The sequence below is a fragment of the Cynocephalus volans genome, chromosome 10 (genome assembly GCF_027409185.1).
Source record: "Cynocephalus volans isolate mCynVol1 chromosome 10, mCynVol1.pri, whole genome shotgun sequence".
NCBI classification, from domain to species: Eukaryota; Metazoa; Chordata; class Mammalia; order Dermoptera; family Cynocephalidae; genus Cynocephalus; species Cynocephalus volans.
In genome coordinates, this window is record NC_084469.1 from 126,632,328 (window position 1) to 126,647,988 (window position 15,661).

Consider the following 15,661-nt stretch of genomic DNA (forward strand, 5'->3'; position numbering starts at 1 on the left):
CTGGTCATTAGGGTTCAGAGATACTGTCTCCTAGGGGAGCCGAGAAGTATCTTTTCCCACCCATGAGTAACTCTTAACAGTTTGCAGGGCTGCTGCAGCTCCACACACAGGCATTGATGCCCCACAGTCACCGAAGCCACAGTCTGGATCTTGCCCTCTCCCAAGTCGCTCCAGGGTCTGTGAGGAACAGAACAGGTTGGAGAAGCCTTAAGAGGGATGGTGTCAGAGCCAGCAGGGAATGTCTCTCAGCTGCTTGTGGTATGAGAAGGGGTCAAGCAGGAGGTGGAAGAACCAAGTTGGTGATACTCAGTTTGGCTGGCGCCTGGGCTGGGCAGGGGCTGGGGTCAAAGTGCACTCTTGTGAGGACCTAACAAACTTCCTCTCACCAGAGATGGAGAGGCCAAGCTGGCCCTGTAGACCAAAAGGCTGCAGCTGCCCCAGGCTGGCTTCTGAAGACCTACCACTTGCCTTCTCCATGGAATCAGCAGCCAGAGCTTTCATAAAGCCCCTCCTTGGACCTGTCAGCCAGGGTCACTCTGCCCCCTGCACCTGCTGGCAGCCCTGCTGCAAAGCCTGCACCTATCTCATGGCCCTTCCACTGGCTGGCCAAGCAACAGATTCACACATATGGGAATGAAAGGAGCAAGAGGTCCCAAAAGATCTTCTATAGTCTCTGAGGGTTTGGATCTGGCTGCCATTCCCTTTCATAAATTCACATACTCATGGCCTGCCTACCATCTAGCAGGCACTGTTCTAGGAGCTGTGCATGCATCTGCTGGCCAGCTAAGGCAGGAACAGCTCAACTCCATTTAGAGTAGTCCTAGCAGGGCTCAGATGACATGCAGGAGGAGGAGGCAGCTGGGGGCAGGGGGACAGGAGGGCAGAGCCATCATCTCATTGCAACTTGCTCAGCTCTCCTGGTGGGATCTTGCGTTGGTCCTGCTTCCAGGATGGGGGGCCTTCCCATCGCTTCCAAACCAAGATATGCCTACAAGCAGAGTCACCTCCACTGCCACCCAGCTCCTTATAGAGACCAGCAGACAGCCAATTACCATCTGGGCCACCCTTCTGGAAAATGATCCTGGGGTCTACTCCAAAGCACTGTATCTCCTAGCCTGGCCCGTGTGAGAAAGCATCTTTGAATTTCTCCCTGCAGCCTGGCCTGACTGGGTGCCATCCAGGTGTCATAAGCAGCCAGACCTCTTGGTGTGCAGGCGTTCTACCCTGGAGCTTTCTAGCCATCATTGAAGTTCCTAATGAAAGCTCTAGCTTGGTGCAGGTGGCCAGGGAGGCAGGCACTTCAGGCACCTGACAGCATTTTCCTGGGCTTCCCAAGTGCCCTAGGGCTGCAGTGGAGTGATACATGCCTCATTTCCCAATCTCAGTCACCGGCTCTGGATGGATAGAGGCCACTCTCCAGCTTCCATCCTGCTTCCCTCCCATTTGGGGGACAGCAATTAGAGGATGGGGATAATCTCAGGTGGCTCTGGGGTCCTGGATGGGGACCAGCATCCTCCTCCCCCCCCACCCCCGCTACCATCTCCCAACATGAGGAAGGTCTTGGAAGGAATGTTGAAAGCCTCAGAGACATACTGCTGCCTTGGTTTTGTTGCTATGGTGACAGCAACAGTTTCTAAGACAAAGCCTTTCCTTCTGCCTCCTGGGAAACCTGGTCTCTCTGCATCCTCATCCTAAGAGATTCTTAGTGAAAACCAGGCATTTTCAGTATCTTTATTCTTAAGGCTCTTCCTCTCCTGAGGAGTGGGGTGGAAGGATCCCCACACTGATGTTTCCTGTCCCCAGCCAAGTCAAGGGAGGAAGTCAGAAAACAGGTTTAGGAGCAGAGGGAGCAGCCCATGTTCGGGTCACAAGTCCACCTTCTACTTCCTGTTCACGTCCAGGCCTTCCTTGCTCTGTCTTTGGACTGAATGCCCTCCTAGCCCCTCTCCTTTCCTCAAGGCTAGGCACAGATGTTTCTGGAATGAATGACCCAGTGCAGGCACTGACAGCTCCTTTTTCTGCTCAGGACATCTGTCTTCCATGAGTCTGCCCCAAGACTCACCTGTTGCTATTAAGGTACTAGTTTGGTTTGGGGCCCTCACTACTGGCCCAACAGATGTGGGGACCAGGTGGGTAGGAAAGGCCCCTGGTGGGAGTATTCACCAAACTGCAGCCAGAAGTCTAATTTTAGCTCTTTTCAGAGGAATTCGGAACCAGGGAAACCGAGTGTGGGCCTCAAGCAAAGTTTAGATTTGGAATCCTGCCTCCCCACCCACTCCAAAGGAGAGAGACCCGAGCCTGTTCTGGAAGGTTCAAGGTGGGAGGGTCCCACAGCACCCCGACAGCTGGCAACTCCTACTCTGCCAGACAAGGCTAAGCAGGCTGGTCCCCCTGCTGGAGGCTCTGCAGGGCTCACCTCATGATGAAGTTGTGCCCGTCCACATCCTGCCCGTAGCCAGAGCCCCGCAGGTTGCCTGAGTTCCCCACCACGGCACAGCGCCGGCACTGGTGGGGGTCCCGGAAACGGTAGGGGTTTTCGCCTGGTACTATCTGGAACAGTTTCTCCAGCACCTCATTGGTGTTGTGTGATTTGAACTGAGGCTGCAACATCTGTGAAGATGAGGAAGAGAAGGTACAGGAGAAGAGAGGGGTGTGAGGAGAGAGGGACTTTGGCCTCCCCTCTCCTTCCCGCTTCAGTGTCCAAGCCACAAAGATGTCCTTATCCAGGGCTCTGTCAGGGAGTGGGGATTCTTGGAGCAGTGAGGATCCGCCCCTCTCTCAACAACAGCGAAGTCACCAGTTCTGAGTGAGTCTTTTTTTTTTTTTTTTTTTTTTTAAAAAGATGACCAGTAAGGGGATCTTAATCCTTGACTTGGTGTTGTCAGCACCACGCTCAGGCAGTGAGCGAACCAGCCATCCCTATATGGGATCCGAACCCGGGGCCTTGGTGGTATCAGCACCGCACTCTCCCAAGTGAGCCACGGGCCGGCCCTCTGAGTGAGTCTTGCTGTTCAGAGACCAACTGCTCTGGTAACCAAGCTGCTCAGATGCTTTGGGGGTGCTCAAGGGTCAAGGTGCTGTTCAACACACTCTCCAGGGCCCTGCAGGCTTGTGCCATGAAGCGGAGCAACTTCCTTCAGGGGCTCCTTACATCAGCCTACAGGGGGCGCCCTGGGACTCAGCCTGCCCGCTGAGGTTACAGAAGCTGCATCCAGGGCAATATTCACAGAATACCTGGAGCTACTCTTTGAGCCCTTGGGGAAGGGCAGAGAGGCATATAAACTCTTTCAAAGCCAGAGTGGCTGGAATAAAAGATTCCCCACATCCCACCACCACCAGCAAGAACTGGAATCCAACCAGCTGATGGTGGAAGACCATGCATGACATGAGGCAGGGGCGGCAGTCAAATGCTCATGGCCAGGCAGGTAACACACATGTGGCAGGTGGGGCCCACAGCAGACAGGAGAGCATGTGCCCCATCAAAACGGGGCAACTTTGGCCAACTGTTGCTATGTGGGATTATGAGCCCAGAAGTGCCAAATTGTCTCATTTTTCAAGAGAAGCTGAAAACAGGGATTTCATGTGAAATATCCTGATTTCTAAATGTTGGTAACTAATGCAAATATTTTTTAAATGCTGAATGAGCTGGACTTGACTCAGGGGCCGCTGACTGGTAATGTTGAAACCAGGGCTTTAAAATGCTATGTGGATTCGATCCCTGTACCAGCCAGTCACAAAAATAAATAAATGAAAATAAAATAATAAAATAAAATGCTATGTGGACAGAGCCATGACTCCCTGAGTTGGTGGTCAAGCAGGAGTGGCTCAGGGGACAGTAGATCTGTCTAAAGAGGGAACTAGGCTCTGAGACAAGCATTCCCAAGTTTGTGGCAAAAGGGGATGGCTGTGGAGAGCAGGGAAGAAACACCGGCTGAGAAGAATGCTTGGAGCTTAAATAGCCACTGAGTTCCATCCCCGTGGGCAGGAGGCCTGGCCTGTCCACTGGGCATCCACCCCTGCCCAGAGTCCAGGTCTGGCCCTAAATGGCCACCACTGAGATTGTGACTTTGGACAAATGCTGTGCACCCTTTGAACCTTGATTTTCCCCATAAAATGAAGGCCCTGACTACTAGAAAGAGGCAGGACTGTTCGAGGGCTCCAGGCTGTCATGGGAAGGGCTCTGTAGACCCAGGTCCTTGGGTACTCTGACAGTCCGGGCCAGAAGGTTGTTCTGATAAGCCCGATCACTTGAGTGCATCCTCATAGCTTCCTTGAAGGTGAGAAAAAAGGGAAACCATCGTGCCCCCTATTTGCCGGCTAGGGAAACTAGGGACTGCAAGCTGGATTAAGTACTGACACTGTTCCACCCCTGACACATGTGGCAACCAGATTGCCTGCAGAGCCTGGGGAGTGAGGTGGAGGGAATTGAAAGCACAAGGGTGATGGGACCCAAGAGAATGGAGAGGACCTGCCCATCCCCTTTACTTTCACACCCCTGAGGGGGTTTACAATGCTTTCTTATCCCAACCCAAGAGAAAGTCTTTTCCAGTATTTGTAAAGAACCAAGCAACTGGCCCTCGTGGTATTTACAATTATTTTGAGCCAACATTTACAAATTATTTAGTTTAAAAAATCTGGATTTCTGGGTTCTGGGAATAGGCCAGAGGTCCAGCAGCATGGGCTGTGTCCTAGCACAGCAGCCCACGCTGGATCTGAGGGTGGCACCTCCTTTCTAACTGGCAGGCTTCTCCCCACAGCCACGGCCTCACTTCTCACCATCCTCTCGTGCAGGACTGCTCCTCTCTGCTATGCTACCTGCTGGCCCAAGAGGCGTTTCTGGTCTGCACTCGGCTCCTATAGGCACTAGAAAATTCTAGTTCTCTCTCTTTCCAGGTCACAGCTCACTCTGCCCTTCAGTAATCTGGCGCTGGTCTCATGGGTCTCACACTCTATCAAGGCTCTGGGGGTCAGAAGACAGCCCAAATCCAAAAGGGGCTCTGAGAGTGACTCCAAATAGGGGTAGATCCCTGGGGAGGGGGCAGTAGGGGATGGGGTGGGACAATGGCTCTCACCATCCACCACTTCTGGACATCCAGGGGGAGGTCCATGTTCTCTCGGGTCCAGACAGGGGAGATATTGCTGTCGAAGTGGCTGTCAAACCAGTCGGAGGCGCCAGTGTCACCCATGCAGCGGCGGCAGGCACAGCTCTTGCCCGCGGACCCATCCTTGCTGAAGTGCTGCAGGCCGGCGTAGCCGGGCACCAGCTTCACCCGGTGGGCCCCGCCCAGGGCTCCCGAGTCCAAGTAGGGCAGGGTGGCCATGCTATGGTGTGAGTAGGTGAAAAGCAGGGACATGATGAACACCAGCAGAAAAGCCACAGAGAGGAACCACACCCGCAGGGAGCACTTCATGGTGCCAGCAAGCAGGCAGCTGTCACTGTGGCCACTCCTTTCCTAGCCGCTGAGGGGCCAGCCACAGTGGAGCCTGCCTGCCCTGGCACGACGTGCAAAGGGCATAGGGGCTTGTGCCACAGCAGGGTACAGTGGCAGGGGTCCTTCGCCACGTATAAAAGCACGTCGTGGGAGTGGCTCCCCTGTCCCTGAGCTGCTCAAGTCCCTGATTAGGGCTTCATCAGGTCTCTGTCACTAGCTGGGCCACAGAGGATCTGCCTCTCCCACCGCCCTGGTGAGGGGGAGGTCAGTCCATCCCAGTCCTCTAGTCCCTTGGGATTGCTGGCTGCCAGCTCTGGGAGCCCCTCTCTTTGGTGGCTTGAAACAGTCCAGTCTGGAGCAGTCGGGGTCCTTGTGGCTCATGAGCAGACACCGAGGCAGCCCCTCGTCCCCTGAAGCAGGGAAGCCCTAGAATTCCGATCACAAAGGAGAGCATGTGGGCTTCAGAGGGCCTAGATTCCACGCAAGAGTCATTCCCACCTTGGTTGGCCCTCCTGGCCCAACCCCTCTGTCAGAGGAGGGGAACCAGACCCCAGCCCGGAAAGAAAAAAACCAGGAAGCTCTGTGGGTGTGAGAAAATTCTGCTGCACAGACCAAGATCCTCTTGGCATAGGTTCTGCTCTACGGCTTCCCATTTGGGGTGTTGGTCCCTTCTGGCAGTCACAACTCCAATTGCAGTTGCATAGGGAATGGCAAAACTCCTGCTCCTACTCCTGCTATGGGGTCCTCTGGAGCTGGGCACAGCTGCTCCACAGCAGAGTGCCGCATCCAATGCTGTCTGGGTCAGCCAAGCATGTGCCAAGATCCCTGCCAGGCCCCAGGCCTCCTTTCCGGTGCTGCAGGCCTGGGATTGGCAGCCACTCTGCCCATCCCCGCGCCTGAGGCCAGCCGTCCTGCTGTTAGCTCGCGCTAGCAGTAATCCCCTGGCAGGTTCCCCCTCACTTGTCAGGCGCCGGGCTGCCGCAGCATGACCCTGAAATTGCAGAGAGGGAAAATAATGTGCAGATAAATCACACAGGCACACAGGCTCTCCCTCAGCCCCGCCCCCAAGTCCCAGAGGGGACAAAGCCAGCTAGAGGAGACACCCACTTAACCAAAGAGTGGACAAAAATAAGGGCTGTCTCCTCTAACTATCCACAGATAGCATCGTACTGAGTAACTCCTGGGCCTCAGATGTCTAGATCAGCCCAGCATCCTCACTAACTAGCCAGAGGGCAAACAAGGAGTACGATAAAGTGATTTCCCCAGAGGCACGTACCAAGTCCCTGGAAGCACCAGATTTAGAAAGTTCCTAGTCCAGCTATATGCAGTTAATTTCATGAAACATAAGAGAAAATGGCCCAGAGATGATCCCCAGGGGGCTGTGAATACTGACTCCCCAACACAGCACTCTCTGGAGCCTCTAAGTTCCTGTGGGAAGCCCCTCCTGGTGAGAAGGGAGGCTGGCCTCATCCCTGTGACTACCCCTCTTCTCTCTCTGGTGTAGATTATAGATGAGGCATTTCTGGGTTAGCTTGGTGAAACATTAACAATCTTTCCCACTCTGGCGTTAGAGGAGAACTTGACTGTCGGGGACTGGCTGCTAGGCTCAGTACCACCGCCCACCAGCCCTCTGGGCAGTTGCCGCCTTCTGTATATCACGAATGAAAGGAACTCCAGGGACCCTGATGGTACTGTCAGTCCTAGGTCCTATGCTGCCCTAGCAGGCAAGAACAGGGAGAAGAGGCCACTTGCCAGTATGGGTGCCATCCCTAAGGGAAGAGCTTGAATCCATCTCAGGTGCAAGGGAGCCAGGGCAAGAGGCAGAAAGAACACTGAGCCTGGAGCCCATGAGCCCTGGCTCCACTCCAGGGAACAATCATGTAAACCTGGCCACCTCACCTCCCCCACCATCTCCTCTCGCCATCTGGCTAGCCCTGGCTCTGACCTGGCCCCTGAGCATGACAGCCCAGCCCTACCCACTCCTTGCTGAAAGCTCCAGCCAGCCTTTCCAGGGTCCTCTGGGTTCCATCAGCAGCTGCAGAGAAGGTCTCTTAGGCTCTACATCCAAGAAACCCAGCTGCCCCCCCATTCATAGCAGCTCAATTTCTAGGGCCAAAGCAAACCACACAAAGCCATCAGGGAATGGAACTAGCACCTTGCAATAAGGAGGATATTATTCTGGGTGGGAAAAAGGCTCACAGAACTTGCCTAAGGTCATGACCTCATGAGTTGAGGTGAGCTTTGAGCTCAGGTCTATCAGGCTCCAAAACTTGTGATGCACAGGGCATAGAAAGAAGCCTGTGAGCTCTTTGCAGTACCCAGGGCCCAGAGGTGAGGGAAGGGATGGCACAGCAGCAGGCTTCTCAGGGTAAAGAGCAAAGCTCCACCCACATGCCTCACCCAGGGCTCCTGGCTCTAACCCAGGGACCCCAGTAGCGTTGGCTCCAATGTGCTTCTTCAATGTTCTACTCTACCCATTTAACAGATCACACTCTAGGCATGGCCTCTGGCTGAACAGTCTGGAAATAGGAAGCCAGGTCACTGTCTCTTCCAATTCTCCCTTTGCCCATTTCCGTGCCGTGTTTAAGGAAAAGAACTTGGTTTTGCAGGATCCTGCTCCCAGCTTCCTGTGACCTGAGGAGAGTCATCATGAGTGAGGCTGGCCCTGGGAGGCAGTGACTGCAGGTTGAACAAGTGATGGGAGCAAGAAGCCTCAGCTGGGGAGACCTGGTTTCTGGGTAGGCAGCTCCATGGTGGCCGCTGAAGGCAGGGGCTGGGCAGAAGCTGGCATGGGTGGCTTCCAAAAGAAACATCTCAACCAGGGAAGTCATTAACTCCTTAGGATCCTAAATCAATGCAGGGGGCATCTGAGGTAACTAGACTCCCGGCTATTTATTTTTTGTGGCTGGCCAATAAGGGTATCCGAATCCTCAACCTTGGTGTTTTAACACCACTGAACTAACCAGCTAGCCCACACTGCCTGTTAAGGGGAGGAAAATCCTACTTTAGACAACATGTTTGGGAAGAGCAGGGAGGTGGAGTAGCTCATGAAGTCCCCTGCTTTGGGAACCCCATGGCCATGCTGTTCCTGGGAGCTTAAGCTCCTTGACTTGTTGTAGGAGCAAATGGAGGCACAGAGATGGGCTAAAAAACACCAGAGTCCCCTAGATATACACTAGAAAGCCCAGAAGTCACCCAGCATTGACCCTTGCACAACCTATTTCCACCTGTGAATTCCCCATGGCCGCAGGTGGCTCACTGCCTGAGATCTCGCCCCTTCACAGCTGCTCTGATCAAGCACCAAGAACCCATGCACACCCTGATATAAAAAATCCGGAGGGAGGGCCAGCAAAGGGAAGCAGGCCAGTATTTCTGGGCCACCTGGCTGGTGGAGGGGATCATGTGTTCATTCAACAGATACTCAGGGGCAGGGAGGGACACAGTGTGGAACAGAACACACCCAGTCCCGTCCTCAGGGAGCTTACTGTCTAGTGGCAAACACAAGGCCACAGTCAATTACAAAGTGACATAACAGGGAAATCACAGGGAGCTGGGAGAGGGAATAGGAGCGCAAGGGCTTCAGGAGGAAACCTGCCTGGCCTGTTAAAAGAATAACAAGATCACCAGCAAGGCAAGAGGATGCAGACAGCAAGCTGGGAGGGATTAGGATTTGTTATGAATCTGATGGGAGGGTTTTGAGGAGGGACGTGTCACAGCCTGATTCATACTTTTTAAAAAAATTATTTTTAAAAGATGACCGGTGAGGGGATCTTAACCCTTGACTTGGTGTTGTCGGCACCACGCTCTCCCAAGTGAGCTAACTGGCCATCCCTATATAGGGATCTGAACCTGTGGCCTTGGTGTTATCAGCACCACACTCTCCCAAGTGAGCCACGGGCCGGCCCCTGATTTATACCTTAAAATGAACCCTTGGAGCTATTTTTTGAAAAACTAACAGGAGGGAGTGTGGAGTATTAAGAACACTCAGAAACTCACGAGGGGAGGGAACAGAAACTGGTACAATGCTTTGGGAGATAATTTGATATTAATGAAGATGGACACGAGCATATCCCAGTGTATTTTTTATTTTATTTTATTTTTTTAATTAAAAAAAATTTTTTGGGGCCGGCCCGTGGCTCACTCGGGAGAGTACGGTGCTGATAACACCAAGGCCCCGGGTTCGGATCCCATATACGGATGGCCGGTTTGCTCACTGGCTGAGCGTGGTGCTCACAACACCAAATCAAGGGTTAAGATCCCCTTACCGGTCATCTTTAAAAAATAAAATAAAATAAATAAATAAAATAAATAAAATAAAATAAAATAAATTTTTTTTAAATGACCGGTAAGGGGATCTTAACCCCTTACTTGGTGTTGTCAGCACCACGCTCTCCCAAGTGAGCTAACCGGCCATCCCTATATAGAGATCTGAACCCATGGCCTTGATATTATCAGCACCACATTCTCCTAAGTGAGCCACAGGCCGGTCCCCCAGTGTTTTTTTTAATAAGGAATTAAAAACCATCTTTCTCACAGAAAATATGATGTGGAAACAGAATGGGGAACTATAAAGTTCCCTCAGTTGTCCTGGGTTAATTTATTTTATGACTTTCCATGTACATAGATATCCTCAGAGACTGTTCTCTTCCTCAGGTTTGGGTGGGAAAGCATGGTTTCTCACCCAGAGGTATTAGAATCACTGAATTACAAAGTCAGTGAGTATGTCATGCTAAGCAGATTTAAAGCTTAAGCTGAACCCTAGTAACACGGTTGAATAGTGTTTCATTTTCCCCCAAAATCTCACTCAGGCGACTCTTGGCCCTACTTGGGACAATACTTTTTAAATTTTTTTGTTTTAATTTATACATAATAAAAGGCAGAAATTTTTCAAAATAGAGCTTGATGACCTTTTACCTATGTATACCAACCAGTTTAAAATACAGAACATTTTCCACTACTCCAGAAAGTTCCCTTTGCTCCTTGCCAGTCAGTACCCTCCACTCCACACTTTTCTGACTTCTGCCATCAGAGGTTAGATATACCGGCTCTCCGACTTCATATAAACACACATTATGTACCTGTGTGTGTCTGGCTCCTTTTTCTCAGCATGACGTTTTGGAGTTCGTTCCTGTTGTTGTACATGTCAACAGTTTGTTCTTTTCCATGTTCGGACATTTGAGTTTTTTCCAGTTTTTGGTTTTTATGAATAAAACTGCCATGAATTTTTTTCTTTCTTTTGGCAGCTGGCCAGTATGGGGATCCAAACCCTTGACCTTGGTGTTGTCAGCATCACACTCTACCAGCTGAGCCAACCAGTCAGCCTTACCATGAACTTCTTGTACAAGTCTTTTGTGGACACATACTCTCATTTGTCTTGGGCAAATACCTGGGAGTGGAATTGCTGGGTCAGAGGACAGATAGATGTTTAACTTCACTAGAAATTATCAAATAGCTTTCCAAAGTAGTTGTAGCACTTTACATTCCTATCAGTAATGTATGAGAGCTCCACATCCTTGATATTTTCAATTTTTTAAATTTTAGGCATTCTGGTGGGTATGTAGTAAACTCTAGTGTTTCTACCACCAAGTTCACACAAATGTGCACCAGGAGACCTATACAAGAATGTCCATTGCAAAAAATAAGAAAAGAATGTTCACAACAGCACTGCGTAATAGCTGAAAACTGCAAACAGCCCAAATGTGCATCAGAATGGAATGGATAAATTGTGGTACATTCACGCCTATAGTAAAAATGAATGAACTCTAGTTTCAGACATCAACAGGGATGAAAATAACCAAAAAATCACTATGTTAAGCAAAAAGAGTAAGTCATGGATGAATGCCCACAGCATGAATCCATGAAAAGTTAAAAAATAGGCAAAGCTAAGCAAGACATTGTTTTGGCTTCTATCTATAGATACCAAAACAATAGAGAAAATCAAGGAAACAACACAAAGTTCAGGAGATTCCTCTGGAGCAGGAGTACTGGGAAATGGGTTTCCTCTTAATCCGGGTGGTAGGTACAAGAGTATTTTTTGTTTATTCTTTAAAGAGTGCCTATATAAACTATTCTGAATGTGTGATGCATTTCATGATAAAATCTAAAAAATTTTAGGTTAAAACATGTTTTATTGAAGGACTTTCTCTGGCTGCCATGTGAGACTATCACCACACAAAGAGGAGAGAGGCAATATCCCAGGCGGTGGAGGAGGTGAGAGGTGGCTGGATAGATTCTGAAGGATTTAACTGATGGGGTAGATGGAGGGTGCAGTGGAGGTGGGTGGGAGAGGAAGACAGAAATTAGGCAGACACCGGCTGTGGTCTGAGCAACCCAGTAGATGAAGGTACCCTTCAGTGATACAGAAAAGACAGGAAATTAATGGGTTTGTATGGGAAAATACAAAAGTTCTGTTTGTAACAGGTTGAATTTAAGATGCTTTTTGGATATCCACATGCAAGTGGCAATAGGCAGTTGGATGCACATGTCTGAAGTTCACGGGTGAGGTCAGAATTAGAGGGATACATTTAAGAGTCATCAGAATACAGTTCATTTTTAAAACTACAGGACCAGAAGAAATGATTAAGCGAGGTCCTGACACAAACAAGAGAAGGTGGCCTAGGACAGAGCCTGACTACTCTGACTTCTCTAAGAGAAGCTAGCAAACAGCGAGGAAAGAAGAGCCAGTGAGGCAGGGGGAAACCCAGCCCTGTGTCCAGGAAGCCAAGAGAAGAAAGAGTTTTGAGAAGGAAGGAGAAATTAATTGTGTCCAATCTGGCAGAAAAAGTAAGATGTGGACTGAGAAGTAACCACTGGATGGGGGTAAGTGATGACTTTCACAATGGCTGATGGAGGGGGGTGGTGAAGGTAAGATGGCCAACAGCACATGAAAAGATGCTCAATGTCATTAGTCATTGCAAATCAAAACCACAATCAGATACCACTTCCCACCCCCTAGGATGGCTGTAATCAAAAAGACAGATAATAACAAGTGTTGGCTGGCTGGTTAGCTCAGTTGCTTAGAACACAGTGTTATAACACCAAGGTCAAGGATTCGGATCTCTGTACTGGCCAGCCACCAAAAAACAAAACAAAGCAAAATAAAACAAAAACAAACAAGTGTTAGGATACAGAGAAAGTGTAACCCTCACATATTGCTGGTGGGAATGTGAAATGGTGCAGTGCTGTGGGATGACTGAATTGTGTCCCCCAAAGCCCATATATTAGAAGCCTAATTCCCACTGTTAACTGTTGAAGGTAGGAAATCCTATTATGATAATTGAAAGGTGGGCCTTGAAGAGGTGAGTAGATTGTAGGACTGCGCAGTAGTGAATGGATTAATGATGGTAGTCATGGGAGTGGTTCTGAGGGTTTGAAAAGGAGAGCAAATGAGAAGGTTACTCTCTTGCTCTCTCTGCTCTGCCATTTCTGCAATGGGATACCCTGCCGTCACTGTCTCCACCACCAAGACCCTCGCTGGATGTGTTCCTTGGCCTTTGGACTTCCCAGTAGTAAGCAAACAAGTTTTGTTTTCTTATAAATCACCCAGTTTCAGGTATTTTGTTATAAGCTACAGAAACGTACTGATACATACAGTCGTTTTGGGAAACAGTCTGAGAGTTCCTCAAAGGTTAAACACAGAATCACCATAGGACTCAGCAATTCCACTCCTAGGAATATACCCAAGATAAATGAAAACATACATCCACATAAGAACTTGAACACAAGTGATTTATAGCATTATTCATAATAACTTCAATGTGGAAACAACTCAAAGTTTCATCAACTGATAAATAAACAAACAAAATGAGATATATCCATCCATACAATGGAATATTATTGGGGCAAAAAAGGAATGAAGTTCTGATACATGCTATAGCATGGAACAAGCTGAAACAAGACATCATGAAAGCCCCATATTGAATGATTTATAAGATGAAATGTCCAGAATAGACATCCATAGAGACAGAAAGTAGATTATTGGTTGCCAGGGGCTGGGGATTGGGGGAGAATGGGGAATCACTGCTAACAGGTTGGAGTATCTTTTTTGGGTGATGCAATGTTCTAAAACTGTTTGTGGTGATGGTTGCAAAACCATGTGAATAGACTAAAAACCACTGACTTGTTTGCTTCAGATGGGTAAACACTATGGTATATAAATTATATCTTAATGACGGTGTTATAAAAAAAAGAGAAACAGTACATAAAAAAGCGGAATGGGGGGCCGGCCCGTGACTCACTCGGGAGTGCAGTGCTGATAACACCAAGGTCACGGGTTCGGATCCTATATAGAGATGGCTTGTTAGCTCACTGGCTGAGTGTGGTGCTGACAACACCACGCCAAGGGTTAAGATCCCCATACCGGTCATCTTTAAAAAAAAAAAAAAAAGTGGAATGGGGGTTAAATTTGGATAGTAGAGAACATGTGTATACTGGCAGGAATGAATTAGTAGAGAGGGAGGAATTTATGACACAGGAAAGAAGCCCCCCTCACCGGCCAGCCACCAAAAAAAAAAAGAAAGGAAAGAGGCCAACTGAGGAGCAGAGTCCTGGAGTAGCAAGAGGGGATGTGCTTGAGAGCCCACCAGCAGAGGGGCTACCTGTGAAAAAGGATGTAAAGCAGGGCAGGGGGCACAGTGAGGAGGGTCTCTTTAATGTTGGGGCTGGAGATTTACAGAGGGACCAGATATGCAATAGTCCTCTAAGGGTGAAGAGGAATCACTAGGGAAATTTAGTAGGTGGCAGGCAATGCTATGGTCTTATAAGAAATTTGTGGTCATAAATTTGGCAAATATGGGGAGACCATTTTACAATAAATGTCCCCTGAAGGGCTGGTCAATCTTGAGATGCTGACGCTGAACAGAGGAACTGGTAGCCAGGGACAGCAGGGCCTTGAAGAGGGGGTGGGGCTGCTCTCACCCCCCGCCTTCCACCAATCAGGGATGCAGCTTGGGCAACTTCCACAAGTACAAGGAGCCAAGGGAAGGTCAAAGGAGGCCCTTGCTACCTTGCAGGTAAGGGAAGGAAAAACAAGAGCGATAGATTGAGGAGCAGAGGATGCCCCAAAAGGAGAACAGCAGAGACTGTTTTGGAGAGTATAGCAGCTTCAGAGCCATTCTCGGTCAGATCCCAGGAGACAAGCCATCAAATTAACCTAATGAAGCACAGGATAGCACAGCCTCAGACCGGCACAGCTGAACCTTCTTGGCAGGCAGAGAAAAGAAACATTAAAATGAGGCACTCAGGTTGGGGGGATGGGGAGTAAAAAAGCCTAGCCCAAGACTCTGATAAAGCACCCTCTTTCCACCCACTTACACAGCCTGAGGATGTGGCCCAGAGCTTCATTCTAAAGGCATCCAACCACACACTATTACTCAAATTGCATATGCTTTATGAGTATGTCTCTGAGCATTTTCAGGGATAGCCCCTCATTTCGTATTCCTAGGAGTCCCAAGACTAGCTGAACAAGGTCAACCAGGCAGAAGTGAAGATGTTTTAATGCCATGCCAGGTCTGAGGACTACAAATCCAGTGCTCCTTCCACAAGTGCCCACTGCCTTCCAAAAGGGCTTTTCCCACTAACTGGGGTACAACCATCAAATAGTTCCCTGTTCCCCAGATCCCTGCAAACCTAGCAACCCAGCAAACTCCCGGCCTCCTGGGTGAGGCAACAGCCAACCCTGGCAAGAAGGTGCCCTGGGGGCCTGTTGTGTGAAGCCCTTCCCCTCCACACAACTCAAATCCAGTGAGGCACGTCTTCCTGTGCCTGAGAACTTGTCCCCTCACCTCTGCATGCTTGGTTGTCATCCACATTGCAAGATCCCGGCACCAGCCTCTGGCACAGACCCCTCAGAACTATGCTAGTGACTCAGGCCCTTTCTACTCCCCAGTTACAACCCCTCAGGCAGCCTCTGCCTCTCTAGCCCCTGCTTTCCTGCAGGATGACTAGCCCTGACTTGAAATCGAGTCTGAACTCGCAGTGCTGATGCTGCCCAGAGTTAGCAGCCAGAAAACCAGAAGGCAAGAGCTAACACACGTCTCCAAACCTAAGATCATAACTCTGGCTGACTTTTAGTGAAGTACTAGAGAAAGAAACCATCACTCTTCATTGAAAGAAGATCGGTGTTGCACCCTAAGAAATAGCCTCCAGGGGAGGAATGTGGGGGCCCAAGGCAGGGGGAGGGGGCGAGGCAGGGGGGCAATTGGGATATAGGATCCCTTCAGATTGACTGC

The 15,661-nt window shown here is 49.7% G+C and overlaps 1 protein-coding gene across 1 annotated transcript in view; it reads right to left on the bottom strand.

Moving 5' to 3' along the window:
- ST3GAL2 (ST3 beta-galactoside alpha-2,3-sialyltransferase 2) overlaps window positions 1-15,661 on the bottom strand; it is a 44,071-nt gene that overhangs the window by 5,942 nt on the left and 22,468 nt on the right. The window contains exons 2-3 of the mRNA XM_063112195.1: window positions 5,073-6,423; window positions 2,417-2,610 (exon numbers count right to left, since the gene is read on the bottom strand). Of these exons, the coding sequence (XP_062968265.1) occupies window positions 2,417-2,610; window positions 5,073-5,411 (533 nt within the window). The 5' untranslated portion in view covers window positions 5,412-6,423. The remainder of the gene's footprint in view (window positions 1-2,416; window positions 2,611-5,072; window positions 6,424-15,661) is intronic.